Source organism: Protobothrops mucrosquamatus, unplaced genomic scaffold (assembly GCF_001527695.2).
Source record: "Protobothrops mucrosquamatus isolate PMUCROS unplaced genomic scaffold, P.Mucros_1.0 scaffold6966, whole genome shotgun sequence".
Taxonomy (NCBI): domain Eukaryota; kingdom Metazoa; phylum Chordata; class Lepidosauria; order Squamata; family Viperidae; genus Protobothrops; species Protobothrops mucrosquamatus.
This window is the reverse complement of record NW_015392777.1, coordinates 1-16,941: the sequence shown is the minus strand read 5'-3', so window position 1 is coordinate 16,941 and position 16,941 is coordinate 1. Positions and strand designations below refer to the sequence as shown.

The window sequence follows — 16,941 nt, the reverse complement described above, 5'->3', positions numbered from 1 at the left end:
ATGTGCCGAGATGTATAAGCTTACACTGGAAATGAAAGGCAAGGAAGAAACAGAATTTTATGAGGTATGGGATAGGTATGGGATACGTCTTACAGTTATTTACATTTATTGCTATACATTGGTTAGAACAGAGAAATAAAAATGTATAGCAATAAATGTAAATAACTGTAAGAGATACATGACACAGTACTGTTAAAAAAATAAAGAAAAATGTTTATCGTTTTGTAAATTGGAAAAATGAAAAATAAAAATTATAAAAAAAAGAAGAATTAAAGCTAGCTCTGAGAAAATGGCGGGAAGCAGTTAATTAAAAGAATGAAACTTTCCCTCCTCTCTCTGACAATTCAGGTCACATTGTACAATATATCTTCCAGTAATTATTATAACAAAAAACTTTAGTTTGTCAAAACAACTCTTCAACGGTTTCCGCTCTCACTTGATAAAGGAACACTGTGGATTCAAAAACTCTCCCCTCTTTCCCTCCCGCACAGTTGGCAAGCTAGAAGCATGCAGTGATCCTAAAGACAGTAGGTTTCGTAACTTGACACTCTATGGTTTAATACATGAGCTCAATTTATCACTCCTAGACTAGAATACAAGTAATTAAGAAAATTGTAGTCACTGAAAAGTTGGCTAATAGTCATTGTCATACGAAGAGAAAAATAAGTATAATATTAATATTTTTAATAACAAGAAGCATATAGTATATAGCTTGTGAACTGGACATTAGAGTTCCAGGATAAAATGCTACTGCAGATGACTCTTCTACAACTGTTTATTGAAGGGCAGTGCATTTTTTTAAAAATTTAAAAAAAGTTTATTAAAAGTGTTAACGAATAAAATGTAAGAAAATAGAAAAATAAAGAAGTAGAAAAGAAAAGGTCAAGGGAATAAGGTTAGGAGTGCAGAAAAGGAAAAACAGACTTCGCACTTTCTTTGGTAGAGGTACAAATGTAACATACTGTAACCTCTTACTCTAAGACTAACAGTAACACACAGTACTTCTATAATCATGAACGGTTCTAATTGTCAAATGCCAAAATCAAAGTTTCATTTGTCTTGATTTCAAGCAAAAAATCCAAAAGTGGTTTCCAAGTAGAAACAAAGCTAGATAAGAGTCTTGTCTTTGATCAAAGTGTTTTGCCATCTCCGCCAACTCCATTTCACCATTAGTTCTTCCGTTGTAGGTATCTGTATATCCTTCCATCCCTGTGCATACAAAAGTCTTGCTGATAAATAAAAACAGACCCATTTTTTTTCAAAGCGTTTATCAAGCCTAAAAAAAAATCTCTGATTTCAATTGTGCATTTATTCCAAGAATTCAACGAATACATATTTCATCCCAGTATTTCTTAGCCTTTTTAATATTTCTACCAAAGATAATAAAACTGTACCTTCGGGCTGATTACATTTCCAACATATGTTTGACACACCCTTGTGCATCTTGACAGTTTATCAGATGTTAAACACCATCGGTAAGGGAAAAAAGCATGAGAAGTAGAATTTCTATTAGGAAAATTGCACTTTTTTCCTTTTTTGCACCAAGTATAAAATGGCTGCTGCTGAAATACTTGTTTTTGACAGATCCCATGGAAGTTAAAGCAGATGAACATCCTCGCCATGGGTGCAACATAGAAACAGTGGCAAAGTTGAAACCTTGCTTCATAACCGATGGGACAGGAACTGTGACTGCAGCAAATGCCTCAGGTTGGTTTGTTGAGCAATTTAAAAATAAGCCATCAAATCATCTATTCGGGTTTTAGCAATCTACCTTTATTTCACTTGAGTGAAGGGGGGACATTTTTCTAATTCAATTAATATAGTTTGAATTTAATGGAAGAAACATGAATTATTGGAGTGTGGTATTGTGATTAAGGTCTTAGACGAAGAATGCAGAGGAAGAATGCAAGTAGAAACTACATTTAACTAAAAAAAACATGCAAAATTATACCTAATGCTAAGACCATCTCCCTCAAAATGGGGGGGGGAGAGAAGAAACGGTGCCTACTGATCATTAATTACAATTGCAAAATTTTTGATTCTGGTACTATCTACTCTTCAATTAAATATGAACTTTAAAAAAAAAAAGCATCTATATATCCAACCTAAAAAGTTAATATTTGTTTTTCTCTTCAGGTATAAGTGATGGGGCTGCTGCTGTAATTCTTATGAAAAAATCAGAAGCAGTTAAACGAAATCTCACTCCTTTGGCACGGATCGTCTCTTTAGCTCAAGCTGCTATTGATCCTTCATTGATGGCAATAGTACTCACCACGACAATAAGAAAAGCTGTAAGTAGGATCAGTGTCCATTCACTGAATTAATGTGTTAATTCTGAAAATTAAATTCATTTAAGCATAACATATTCATACCATAATATGTATAACCTGTCCCAATCCTGATGAATTATGATAGCTTTACTAATAAATGTTTCATTAACTCTCTCTGTTACTGAATTTTTCCAGGTATTTTTTCTGGATATTAAATTGTGTTTGTGTGTGTGTGTGTGTGTGTAATTGTGCACGGTCACATATGCTTTTGTGGAAAGAAAACAAGTGCATTGGTCATTAGTGAAGATTGAACATTCAAGAGTTAATTGAATTGTGCATTTTTTCATAGCTATAGGAGGGCATGAGTCCAGCATCAGGGGAGACATTGGAATTGTATGCATTTGTGGGCTTATCCCGTATGTGTGCTTAAATTTGAGATTAGAGTTTATTTCAGCACCATATCTTAAATACTGATTTGAGCATCAAATTGTTTATTAGAAATGAACATTGTGTTGTAACCAGAACCTCCTTTATCTCTTAAGTATTACAAATATATATTGGGGGGGATAGAACTTTCTAACAGAATTCAGCCATGATTTTTTAACCGTGCTAATTGAATGAGCTTCTTGATCTTCTGTAGGTTAAAAAAGCTGGTTGGACATTGGATCAAGTGGATCTGTATGAAATTAATGAAGCTTTTGCTACTGTAGGTATTGTAATACAAAAAGAACTAAACCTGAACCCCGAAAAGGTACGTTCAACATTGCCATAAAAGCACAATTACTGCAAATCTGTTTATTTATAGCCTGGAATGTATATGCTGCTCCAGATGAATAGTGCATGGAAATATATTTTGTTTGATACAAACCTGCAATATTTGCTAGGTGGGATGGGAAGGGTAATATTCAAAGCAGTTTATCATCTGAAATAATTTGCAGGGTATCAATCTGAGGAAACTTGACAAATAATGTAGATGGGGGATTCCTTCCAGTGCAAATTGGTGCTTCAGTGATTAAGAGCTTATCTTTCTGCTGTGATCCAGAACCTCTCAGAATCTTATGTTCACTTTTTAAAAATCTGCTCGTTAAATGTAAAGACATATTGAACATCAGATATAATTAGGTACTCAGTGATGCTAGTATTCAAATAAAATTTCCTTGACTTTTGGAAAAAAAAATTACGTTGAGCTGTATACTTCTAGTAGCACTTCACAAGGAACCTAAGAAACCAGCATGGCTGCACAAAGATCTCTCAGACAAACTGAAAGACAAAAAGGACAACTACAAAAAATGGAAAGAGGGACACATAACTAAGGCTGATTATCAGCAGACAGCCAGAACATGCAAAGACGAAGTCAGGAAAGCAAAGGCTCAGAATGAACAAAGACTTGCAACAGAAATCAAGGATAATAAAAAAAGTTTCAACATATTAACAAGAAGAAAAAAGTCAAGGAAACTGTAGGTCCATTAAAGAGAGAAGATGGCAAGGAAGTAACAGGCAATAGGGAGAAAGCAGAGCTGCTTAACTCCTTCTTTGCATCAGTCTTCACACAAAAAGAAACCAACAGATTACATCTCAGAGTTCTGAAGGAGGTGGCAGATGTTATCTCAGAACCATTGCACCATATCTTTCAAAAATCCTGGACCACTGGGGAAGTACCTGAGGATTGGAAAAGGGCTGATGTGGTCTCCATCTTCAAGAAAGGAAGAAAAACAGACCCAGGAAACTACAGTCTAACATCAATACCTGGGAAGATCCTGGAAAAGATAACAAAAAAATCAAGATCATGCAAAATATTAGTACCGCTTTATAAAACCCTAGTGAGACCACACCTGGAATACTGCAACCAATTTTGGTCACCATACTACAAAAAAGATGTTGAGACTTTGGAAAAAGTTCAGAGAAGAGCAACTAAGATAAAGGCCTGGAGACTAAAACATGTGAATAACAGGTGCAGGACTTGGGTTTGGCTAGTCTAAAGAAAAGAAGAAATAGGGGTGACATGATAGCAGTGTTCCAGTATTTGAGGGGCTGCCACAAAGAAGAGGGGGTCAAATTATTCTCCAAAGCACCAGAGGGCAGGAGAAGAAACAATGGTTGGAAACTGATCAAAGAGAGAAGCAACCTGGAATTAAGGAGAAACTTCCTAACAGTGAGGACAATTAACCAGTGGAACAGCTTGCCTCCAGAAATCGTGGGCGCTCCATCACTGGAGGTTTTTAAGAAGAGACTAGACAGTCCCTTGTCTGAGATGGTAGAGGTCCTCCTGCTTGAGCAGGGGGCCGGACTAGAAGACTTCCAGGGTCCCTTCCAGCTCTTTACTTCATGAAATAGTATGCACCCTTTCTCTGGATGTTCTCGGAGATTCTCTGGTGGTCCATTTACTTCAAGTGCATTAGTAGATTCTGCAATTGAACAGTATTATTGCACTGCAGGAATATATATCCTCCTGATCATTTTGGATCTCTCATCATTCAGACATAACTGATTTACCTAGAACTGCCAAAAGTTAAGATCACCATTTTATGCTAGCTTCAGTACTACGTAGGGGAGCAAGTTGGAGGTCCCAGCAGAATGTTCCTTCCACAAATTTGGTGGCTGGGGATAAAAACTGAATAGCCAAATAGCAGGTGTTTACTTAAAAAAACTAAGAAAATGTAAAGGTATATTTAAAGTAGAATCAGGTAAGCGTGTTGTATAAGTAATGGCTCAATCAGAGACACAATTTTCTCTGATCTCAGTGTAAAAATGAGTCTTGCCCTCTTCACTATAAAATCTATTCTCAGAGGTTTCCGATCCTTGGTCTAAATATTAGGTTCGAAAATAGGAAAGGAATATTTCTACATTTGATTTAACAGATACTTCTGATATATTATTTATTTATTTGTTTTATTTATTTTGGCAGATTAACATTGAAGGTGGGGCTGTTGCTCTTGGCCACCCTCTTGGAGCATCTGGGTGTCGAATCCTTGTTACACTTCTGCACTCACTAGAACGAACAGGTGGAAAACGAGGAGTTGCGGCTTTATGTGTAGGAGGAGGAATGGGCATAGCTATGTGTGTAGAAAGATAAAGGAAACTTTTCTTTGATTTTGTATTAATTTGTACAAAATCTAATGTGACTCATCTTTATTAGTAAGTAATAAAAAAATATTAAGCAAGACCTGTTTCTTGATACTAGGCAAAATCTAAACATCCTGCTGTCAGTTTAAATAGAACTTTCTTCAACAATCTGCTTGGACTCTTTCTTGCCTCAGATTTCTCATGAAGACAAGGGATCCACTGAATCTTTTAAAAGCAGAAGGCAGCCGATACGTACCATTCGCATCCATCCTAATATTAACACCTGCAGATAACTTCATCCTGCCTTTGAGAAAAACAGCCATTACAACTTTTTCCCCCCTTCTCCAATACTAGCATAAAGCTACGATCAGTTTGTATGTACACAAGGGAGGGTTTTTGTATTCTGCTTCATTATTCTCTGTAGCAAAATACTTAATAAGAAACGCACCAAAAGCTAAGTGTGTGGCTGTAATTTGACTTTGTTAGTGGTAGCTTATTGCTGAAGCCTTCAGGTTTTCTCCAACCGCCTCCCCTTTACATTCTGCGTTATAATACTGATGCAAATACAAAATATGGCCATATTTCATTTATTTTCTAATTATGCAGAAGACTGACAGCTTGCTTTCATCAACAAACTAGTTACTACAGACTTGAGAGCATGTCACAGGAATAGGTAAATAAAAATTCATTTAGTTTTCAATTGCTCCAGATTGAACTGCATCTTCATAGCATCCTCCTTTTTAACCTTTACTTTCAGGGTGCAACTTAATAAGATCATCAATTTGAAGAATAGTAATTGCTGTTTCTGTTGCAAACTTTAAACTCTTTGTTTTGACTATAGTAGGCTCATATACACCAGCTTGTTTATTGTCATGTGGTTTCCCATTGATTAAATCAAGACCGATCCTTTTTTTTAAAAAAAAAATACTGTTTTAAATAGAAATGTACATTTCAAATGTCTTTGGTATTCTCAAACCCTAAACCTGAAACGAGAAATCAACTTTATATTTTCGAACATCAAATGCAACAGAAATCATACAGTACCTAGTAGATCTTTCTGCAAAAGCCAACCATTTTATCATATATTTATTTTTATTGCTTAAAAGTATGGGCTACCTATCTCATTGATAAAGCAACTCTGGGAGGCTTACAAAATGTAAAAACATTAAGTATAAAAACAGTTAAAATTAAAAAGACTTAAACCAAGGGGATGGACAGCATGGGGGTGAAGTCCTCTCTTATACTGTAAGAGAAGATGTCTTGGGGCCCCATCTGGCAAAACCATGTTTTAAGGCAATTCCGGAAAGCCAGGAAGGTGGGGGCAGCTCTCACCTCAGGTGCCAGAATGTTTGACAGAGTAGGAGCCATAATATATACTAAGAATAGATAAAATCTAGCATTTTAAAAAAATTAATCTTACCTTGGGATCCTGCAACACAGTTTAATGCATAGCCATTTACAAGAATACTCTCTTGCTGACTGCGACCGTGTGCCTTCAAAACGTTGATAGAGTTGGTAGGATAATGTGGTTGTCCCTTTTGATCTGTGTATTTTACTACAAGTACAGCATCTACTACCATGTTGGCAAAGAAGTCGCTGTCACTATAAGAACACTGTTAAGGTTAACATAAATTAATACATGAAATGTAAATCCTATATGGCTCACAACACTGAGAATTACAAATGCTAATAAAAATGCCATTTTTCTTCAGAAATTAGATACTACAGTCAGTATTTGATTTCTACACAATACCAGTTCCTAATTTTTCTCCGTGAAAGGATACACTCCTATGATTTTGGATGACACTGATGTTTTTGCTGTATAATAAGACAATCTTTGCCCAGCTCATCTGAGTCGATAACCAAATTTTCATTGATGTAACGAACTGCCTCCCTGTTGGGGAAAAGAAACCCAGTATTTTCATAGAATCATCAGAATTTAAACTGAATGTTTTCAACTTAGAAATGTTAATTAAAGTACATATAAATAGGAGTGTGCAAAACTTGCTACTTCAGGGAACATCAGACGTTGTATTTTCTTCCAGACTCTACTGTTCTGGCAATTCTGGTGAGTAGACCAACTGTTTACCTCTGGAATTTTCCAGAAGAAAAGAGAACCAGAATGTTCCGTTCCCTGAACATTAAGTTGTGTACAGATTAGAAAAATAAAATATCTTAAATTTACATTTTCAATGGCCCTGCATTTATCTCCATGCTTTCTAATATTTTAAAACATATTATTAAACATTTAAAAATACACATCTACATAATTTTTAAACACAGCATATTATATCGATATTGCACTTAATCAGTAAACATATAAACATTAAAGGTTTCATGGACAATATTATAGATCAATTCTATAGTCTAGCAAAAGCCCTGTTATACTGACAAGATTGAGATATGCTGCCATCATGGCAGATACATTAGCAGAACATCAAGATCAATTTTATTGAATTGATATGCCACCCATCTCACTGAAAAATGACTGGGCAGTTTATAAACACCATAAAAACAGGTATAAAATATTAAAACATTAAATATGAATTGAGCTAAAATTAAGTAAATTAAAAACCGGGATCAAAATACTGTGGGATAGAGTTATAGATTTATATAAAGACAAATATTTGTTTGATCAAAAACCAAAGGATAAAATGGGGACGGTACAAAAATAATGCCTGTCAGTGTAAGTCAGACCATTGTTGGCTAACTTGCCCCCAAGCCCTTATGCTTTACTGAATCACAACTGGGGTATAGGTACCACAAAGAATTCTAACAAATCTCAAATTGTAGTATAACCCTCAAACATCATGACGGTAACAACAACCCTTTCTTTCCATTGGTGAAGGGGAAAATCTGTACTAACAAACACTGTTGGCTTCATTTTTTACTTGCTCATAAACACCTGCTTGCATCTAGGTCCAAAACTAGCTTTCCAGCTGCTTGTTATTGGGGGAAGATAACAGCACTCCACCACAATACTCTCAGTCAAAGGGCTCTGTCAGTTACTTCATGACTGATAGGAGAGGCCATCAATATTTGAAAAATGCTATGTGGGCCATCAATATTTGAAAAATGCTATATTGATTAAAGAAAAAATGCATTGGGTGATACTTTGAAACTTAATTGTAAAAGTTAAAAGGCAAATTGTATACAATTTCTCATTTGAAGTACTTCAGGAGGTCTTACTTGCAAGCAAGACGATATCCACTAATGACAGAAGTCGGATGAATTTTCTGTTTCACCAATTCATCTGCATTTTTGAAAAGTTTTGCAGCAACAATTATCTATGAAAGAGAACACTTAATTTAAAACTGCTCTGTGAAAAAGTTAAGCCCTTGATACAAACAGTAAAACAAAATAAAAGAAAAGAAAAACACATAAACTTTCACTCCAGCAGATGAGAGACATTCTTGGAAAACTTACAAATTGCATTTGCTTCAAGAGGCAAAGCTATTCAACTTTCTCTAATATATGGTCCAAGCTACAGGTGTATGGAACTTTTTGTTTTGAATACTGTTGAGCCTGAAGCTGTGCAGAACATCTCATTTTGAGCATTATTTGACCAGGGACTGCCTAGTTTTACAGACAGTATATCAGAAACAAGCTAGCTTCAGAAAAACTGAACCATACTGATCTGACAATAAAAATACATTGAGTATAGTCTAAAACTGGATAAAACACATAATAAAATTAATTATAAAAGATCATTAAAAAGATCTAAAATGATTATGTTTCTGGCGAATCCCCAATACTGCTGCACAGAATCTAGCCACCTGCGCCGTGATCACTGCCTGCTCATCCTTAAGCAGCCATTGGAGATAAATACTTTCCGAACGACCAGGATACCTATCAATTATGGGGAGGATATGGTTTTTCTGAATAGCTCTGTAGAAGGAACATCAAAGAAATATGTGTCCAATGGTCTCCACCTCTCCTGAGCCCAGGAGCAGAGTCTTTCAGACAGTGGTGTCTTTTTATACTTGCCGTACAGGACGGCTGATGGAAACGCATGGCACTGTGCAAGCAAGAATGCTTTCCAATGGTTGCATCATTGATTGTGATGTACTGCTATGTCCTCTTGTGATGGTTCTGTTTAGTTTTGTTTTATTTGGATGTTTGTTTTATGTGTGGCCTTTGGCTGTAATAAATTGATTGAGCATTATTGGAAATTTTCAACATTGAAAAAACTATATTATATTCCCTATGATCATGGAATATAATCACAAATTAATCAGAAGTCAGGGAGTTAGGGTGAACTAGCCAAGGCGAAAAACAATCTCAAAATAATTTTGCCACATCGAAGACAAGGAAGCACACAGGCCTTTAGCTGACGTAATTTAGATGCTGTCGACTGCAACTAAAAGATTGAGCCAGAATAGTCAAGGACATTGGCATGTACTTGCAAAAATATCCCAAGGGGACCTCTCTTGGGAAGACTACCCTAGAATTACCTTGGGAGCCTAAGAACATTTTCTGGTTTTAAATTCTCGCATCACAAACTATTTAATCCATCATTAGAGTTTAAAACGATTACTTGTCTTCAGTAATTGGGACCAGGAACACTGTCACTAAGTGATGTGGTCATAAAAGCACATTCGCATGACCATGCCAACTTACAAAGCCATTTCCAGCTGCAGTTGTTAGACGAATCCCATGCAGTTGCAGCGCCACAGTCCCATGATCGCCATTTGCGATTTCCTGCTGACTTCTCCATTGATTGTGCAATAAGATTTGTCTGGCATGATCTCTTTTTGACAAACCCATGCTGGCTTTGTTTGCGTCTAGGTGTTCACTGAGTCGTTGCTTGATTATCTTTTCCAGAATCTTCCCAGGTATTGAGGTCAGGCTAATAGGTCTGTAGTTTCCTGGATCCATTTTTCCCCTTTTTTGAAGATGGGAATTACATCAGCTCTTTTCCAGTCCTCTGGTAGTTCCCCCAGTGCTCCAGGATCTTTGAAAAATATAGTTCAGTGGTTCTCAGATCACATCTGCCAGTTCCTTGAGATGGGGTGTAATCCATCTGGTCCTGGTGATTTGAACTCGTCTAGGGTGGACAGGTGCTCACTTACCATTTTCTTGCCTATCTTAACTTGTTTTTTACGGCACTGTTTTTGATAGGTTGGACTGTTTTTCCCTTTGTGTAAAGACGGATGCAAAAAACAAGTTAAGTAGTTCTGCTTTCTCCCTGTTGCTTGTTACCTTCTTGCCACCTTCCCCCACTAATGGACCAATAATTTCCTTAACCTTTTTCTTGTTTTTTACATGTTGAAAGAAGCTTTTTTTTGTTATTTTTGACTTTTGTCACAAGCCTTAGTTAATTTTGAGTAGGCTCAGGCTATTTGCTTATATTCTGCCTTAGTTATGTGCCCCGCTTTCCACTTTTTATACTTGTCCTTTTTGTCTTTCAATTTATTAGAGAGTTCTTTATGCACCCATGCTGGTTTCTTTTGAGAGCAGTTATTTTTCTTCTCTGTTGGTACTGTGCTAGACTGGGCTTTTATAATCTCACTTTTCAAAATTTCCCAAGCTTCTTTAATTGTTTTCCCCTGGAGGATTCTCATCCATGGAATCCTTCCCAAGCTCTCAGTTTGTTGAAATTAGCTCTCTTAAAGTCCAAGACTCTAGTTTGACTGTGTTCTATTGTTTGTGCTTGCATAATGTTGAATTCCAATATTGCATGACAACTCCCCCTGTGGCTTAAACACCTTCTATCATTTCATCTCTGTTAGTGAGAATTAGGTCCAATATGGCTGATCCCCTAGTTCCTTCTCTACTTTTTGAGAGACAATGTTGTCTGCTAGGTTCGTCAGGAATCTATTTGATCTTCCACTTCGCGCAGAATTTTTGATGCCAGGGTAATTAAAGTCCCCCATTATTATTGTGAAGTGCTTCCTAAATACCTTAGTTAACTGACTACCAAAAAGTTCATCTATTTCCTCTGTTTGGTTGGGTGGCAATGTCATTTCCCCTCCTTTTATATTGACCCAAATGCATTCAAGACAGTTTTCATCATTGTTGTGCTCTATTTCTGTAGAGATGTAGTTATTTCTTATATAGAGAGAGCAACTCCATCTCATCTTTTATTTGGTCTGTTTCTTTTAAATAATTTAAATCCTTCTAGCTGTGAGTTCCATTTGTGGGTTTCATCCCACCAAGTTTCCGTAATGGCAACAATATCATAATTGCCCTCATTTACCTGAATTTCTAGTTCATGCTGTTTATTCTGTTTATTCATTCTGCACAGAGAGTACATCTTTTGGGGACAGATCGTTCGTGCCAAGATGTAAAATAGCATCCACATTACAGTCCTTGCTGGCATTCTTGACTATTTTAAAAATACGCTTCTTGTCCCTACTGGCAGTAGCACCTGGATATGCCCATACATACCACAGAAGTAGTCCCATCTCCAACTTCTTTGTCTTGCAATTCTGCTAGTTCACGCAGTACTTTGGCAGCAGAATAGTTGCACCATCATTAGTAATGGTCACATCCTAATATTCCAAATACACAAAAATCATTCATGTACCCTAATATAGATTAGGATCATGGAATCTAATAATTGCCTTTCAATTAGTGATGTATTTAGCTATTTAACCATCATATATCTGTCCAACAATCCACCTGTAGGTGCTACTAAATGATATCTGGCTTTGTTTGTTTTTCGGCATAATGTATACCCTAATGGACTTGGTGACTATAAATGGAGACAGAGCCAATCAAGTGGCTGATTTGATGGTGTTGTTGATGCCATGGGGGGTGGGAGTGGAGGGGGTTATATGGTGGGTTTTTTAAATTTTGTAAGCCATCCAGAGCCACCTATGTTGAGATGGGTGGCTATATAAATTTATTAAAATAAATAAACATGTAAGAAGATTCTACTGTCCTAATCCTCCTTCCTCTTCCTATTTTCCATACAACCACCAAACCATGAAGTAGGTTGGGCTGACTGTGACTGGCCCAAAGTGACAGAAAATATTTTCCTGATATGGAAACATCAGTGTGAAACTACCTCTATCAAACTGGAGCCAAAGAAGCATCTCTCTTCCCCTGCAGCAAAGGAAAAGAGAGAGAGGGGAGCATGCATGCCATCTTTGGCTAAAAGTTGGCCAAAAGTTTCTTTTTATTTCATTCTACTTATCCCACTTTTGTTTATTCTGTTTCTATTTCTCTTTCTTTTTTGGGGGGGAATACAAAATTAAAAATAAATACTGACTTGGTGAGGCAGTCCAAAACCTGCTACCAAGGCTTTTTTTTTTTTGCTATTCCAGAGCAAAAGAAGAGGCTACTAGTTTGGCCATTTGTGAGGATTTCTGAATAATCTAGGCTACTTTTTTGACACCTGTGTGAAGACTACATATGCACAGAGGTAGGGGTAAACGATTTTTTTCTTCTTTCCCAGATCTGTAAAGAGGAATTTTGGGGTGAAGAAAAACCCTTCCTATCCATCCTTCCATCATATTAGTTAGCTACCTTGAATAGAAAGAAGCTGATATTCATTCATTTATTTATTCATTTATGATCAGCATAAATTGTGTTTCTGAAACACCGACAGCTAGGTTCGCACAATGTAGTAAGTCAAGGGGTTTTGACAGGTGAGTTTTGACAGGGGTGGTGGTAAACAACTTGTAGAAGGGGTCGTAATATATTTTTTTTAAGCTGATGAGGTTGAGTAAGCAAAGCAGCGGTGCTTTTAGTTTCTGTTTTTCTGGAGAAGCCTGCAGCACCACTAGGGGGACAGCAAAGTTTGAGATTTTTTATAATTCTACATACTCGTTTTATCATTCCAGGTGACGATACAGCAAAATATAAGAAGCCTCTTGCAGTGTACCATATAATTCACATTATGACTTTTGACAGAAGAACCAGTCCAAATCATTCAGTTTTACAAAATTAGGGGTTCCAAATACTTTCAGTGTGATCAGTACAGAAATATCCCAATATAGATTATTGATCTAAATTAAAGATCTTCTCAAGGAGGGTTAGCAGGTGTAAAATACAAAATCTAGACTATTACTAATTAGCAATGAAGAGATTTAATGCATTTTTTCAACTGTCAACTAATGATCGTCCAGATATTTATATTCTAGATGCAGTAGCTGGTTGACACCTGAATATAGTATAAGACTGTAGCATTGCTTTCTGGAAATACGCAAGGATATTCCTCTTTTTTAACATGTCTATCTATTTATTTCCCCCTATTTTTACAAGCACCTTTCTTCAAGTTCTGAATTCCACACTTCTAAAATCAAATCTTTGTTTGTGTGTGATGTGTGTGTTTAGGGTATAAAGAGCAAACTTTGAAACTCAAGTACTGTAATGTCTTTCTAGCTAGTTAGTATAAATATTATTACGTGACAGTAAATTAACTCATTTTATTGTTTACTCAAAATCAATGTGAAAAAATAAAATTGGAAGCTTGTTCAATACATTACTTAAATTAAGTTAGTTATTTCCAAGTAAGCAGTCAATAATTTAGTTTATATCTACTGTAATGGCTAAACTATAATGAGTTGGTGTAGTTTACAGCATAGTGTGTGAACTCACCTAATATAGCTTGTAAACCATGTCTTTATGTCTTAGGCCTTTTCCAACAACCAGAGCTCCCCCCCCAAAAAATGTGCTCCACCTATCCTTAAAGGGATAGAAAACTATGCTGGAATGAAATTGGCTGCTCACATTGCCTATTTTTATTGTGCTTTTTGCCTTGAAAATATACACAATAAATAGAATTAGAATACATGTAAAATATACATATAGTTCAGTTCAAATTAAAAGCTCAGTCATACATTAAATGTCACTAGGGCTATTAAATTTTCTTAACAATTTTCACAGGACCATGCTATATTAAATTATACAAACCTATAAGGGAAAAGTAAATATTAGATTTGGATAGCAATGTTTCTATGTATAAGTAGAAATTTATTACCTAAATTTTAATTTTATAGAGCTTTTAATGTGAAGTTCCTGGATTATTTCATGAAAAGATGAAAATCAATTTCATCTTTTAATAACTCAACCAGTGATTGTTACAAAACAATAAAAATATCATTTACTATTCCCTATGTTTCTATAAAATGCAATTAAAACATTGAAAAACATATTAAATATGTTTAATGCTATTTATGAATAGAGGGACCAATGAAGACAAAAGTGTTTAGGACACACAAAGATCATAATGTACCCCTACTGGGCAATGCAACCCCATTCAGAACCAATGATGGAAAATTCCAAGATGTAAGGAGACCTAGAATCCACAGCTGCTCGGCTTACAAGGGTTGAGTTTAAGCTGGGTTCTCATTACCCATGCTCCCATAGACTCCAAATACTGAAAAGAACTTTGTCGACATCATTTCGTTGGCCAGGTTTAGAGACACACCACTAAGTATTACCAGCTTTACTTGAGTTCCCATAAGTGATGGGACTTAATACGTCATGATATTACGTCTCCCCTTTTGTGTTGTTGTGATAGACTTCCTAAAGGATCAGAAAGTTAGGTTCTATGCTATGAATAACAGTGCTAATTAATTCAAACAGCAGCTATATAATAGGTAGTGAAAGTATAATGTATATGATTTTAAAAAATGGAAAGAGGTTAATCTTTGTTTTATCAACTGTCATGAATGTACTTTGGAATATTCTGAATGTTGCACCTCTTTGGATGTCAGTATTGTAACTGCTGGTGTAAGATACAATTATTTGAACAAGAAGAGTTTGCAGTTGCACTCTAGTTCATCAAAGCTACTAGTCTTATCTAGTCCTTAATAGGGACACACTGATTGTTTCAACATTTTGCTGGCATTCAGTTCAAAAAGGTTGCTGATTTACTAACCTTTTGAAACTGTATGTTTGATGACATGACTAGGAATTCATCTCTATATTTGGTTTATGGCAATTGTTTCTAGCAATGACATGTCATGGCAACTTTATACTTTAGAACATAAATTTCCTTCTTTAAAAAAATCCTGCACTACGGCTAAGTGTGGTCTGTTGCGTGGCTAGTATAGCTTTGAAGTATAAGTACTGTAATTATGATTAGTGCACAAACATGTCTTAGTTGCTGTTATTTTGATGCATTATCAATATCACTGACCACTTTGAATAAAAGTATTTCCACCATATAATCCTGCTAACTTAAAAAAAAAACTCCAGTTGATTATTACAAATTTGCTTATGTCATTAAGTGGACTTTAATCCATGCTATAGAATTAGTCCTCAGCTTACAACCATTCATTTCATCACCATTCAAAGTTACAGTGGAACAGAAAAACGTGACATGGCCAGTTCTCACACTTATGACCACTGCAGCATCTCCACAGTCACATGCTTGGCAACTACCATGTATTTACAATGCTTGCAGCATCCTGAGATCCTGGGATTGTAATTTGCAACTTTCCTAGGGAGCTTCTAACAAGCAAAGTCAATGGGGGAAGCCATAATTGCTCAATGAACATGTTTCACTTAACAACTATAGTGATTTGCTTAACCATGGCAAAAAAGGTTATAAAAAGGGGGTATGACTCCCTTAACTACCTTGCTTAGAAATAGAGATTTTGGACTCAATTGTGGTCATAAGCTGACGACTACCTGTAAAAACATTAAAGTGGCCTTAAATAGAGAATTAGCCACGTTCACAGATCCTTTGAATCGCAAAAAGTCTGAAGCACTAAGAGCATTTTGAATTCAAGAGTAATCCCAGGATATATAATTTGTGGCAACCACAAATCCTAAAGTAATTTTTAACAAGTTCACTCAGGATTTCAGTGGTAATTGATTGGAAGTGATTGATAATGATTTCATTGAGTGTTACGATTTATGTGATTTGTGATGTGATTTATTTTAAGACAGATTTTATATTGTTCTCCTTACCATTTAATAAACCATGGTATTTGATCTAGTTAATTGCTCTTTATTACTGTATTCTTCTGGATAACCAGTGACCCTTTGGGTTATTGTGTCAAGAGATATTTCCTTGTCAGATTCCTCAATGCCTTCAACAGTGGCAGAGCTTCTAATATACTTGAAAAATTCTTAAAAATTCAGGGAGATACTCAGAAATGTATCTGCCTTGAGAGTAGCCCACGTTGAACTGTATAGCAGTCAAACATCAAGAATTGATCACAAGAAATGTTTTATGACGTTTCGTGTTATAAGATTCTCATGAATTTTTTATAACATTTGCCAAACTTCTGTACCACAGGAGTCATAAGTCCTGGACTTTGGACGCATTCTGTACGTTATCCCATTTGTAGTACCTTGATTAAAAATGTTTTACCCTATGATGCACCCATTTACCCAGTTCAAGTTTATAGAGTAGATCAGTGGTGGCGAACCTATGGCATGGGTGCCAGAGGTGGCACTCGGAGCCCTCTCTGTGGGCACACACACCGTCTCCCCAGCCCCGCCTCCTCCCACGGCCCCCTCCTCACCAGCAGCCCTCCCCGGAGGAGAGTCGCCCCTGGGCATGGCCCACACGAAGCAGCACAGCCAAGGATATGGTAACCGGGCAGCACAGACAAGACTCTGCCCTTGTGCCCCGTCGCACGCAGATGATGCTGCGGGGCATGGGCGGAGGGCACTGCTGGGTTGCCTGGGTGATCTGTGGAGG

General features: G+C 36.4%; 1 protein-coding gene across 1 annotated transcript; it reads left to right on the top strand.

Moving 5' to 3' along the window:
• The first annotated feature begins 10 nt into the window (after window positions 1–10).
• LOC107300409 (acetyl-CoA acetyltransferase, cytosolic-like) lies at window positions 11–5,400 on the top strand. The gene is made up of 5 exons (XM_015829742.1): window positions 11–75; window positions 1,547–1,707; window positions 2,137–2,291; window positions 2,911–3,021; window positions 5,176–5,400. Exons 1-5 carry the CDS (start codon window positions 11–13, stop codon window positions 5,341–5,343), a joined length of 660 nt encoding a protein of 219 aa, XP_015685228.1. The 3' UTR covers window positions 5,344–5,400.
• The last annotated feature ends 11,541 nt before the right edge of the window (window positions 5,401–16,941 follow it).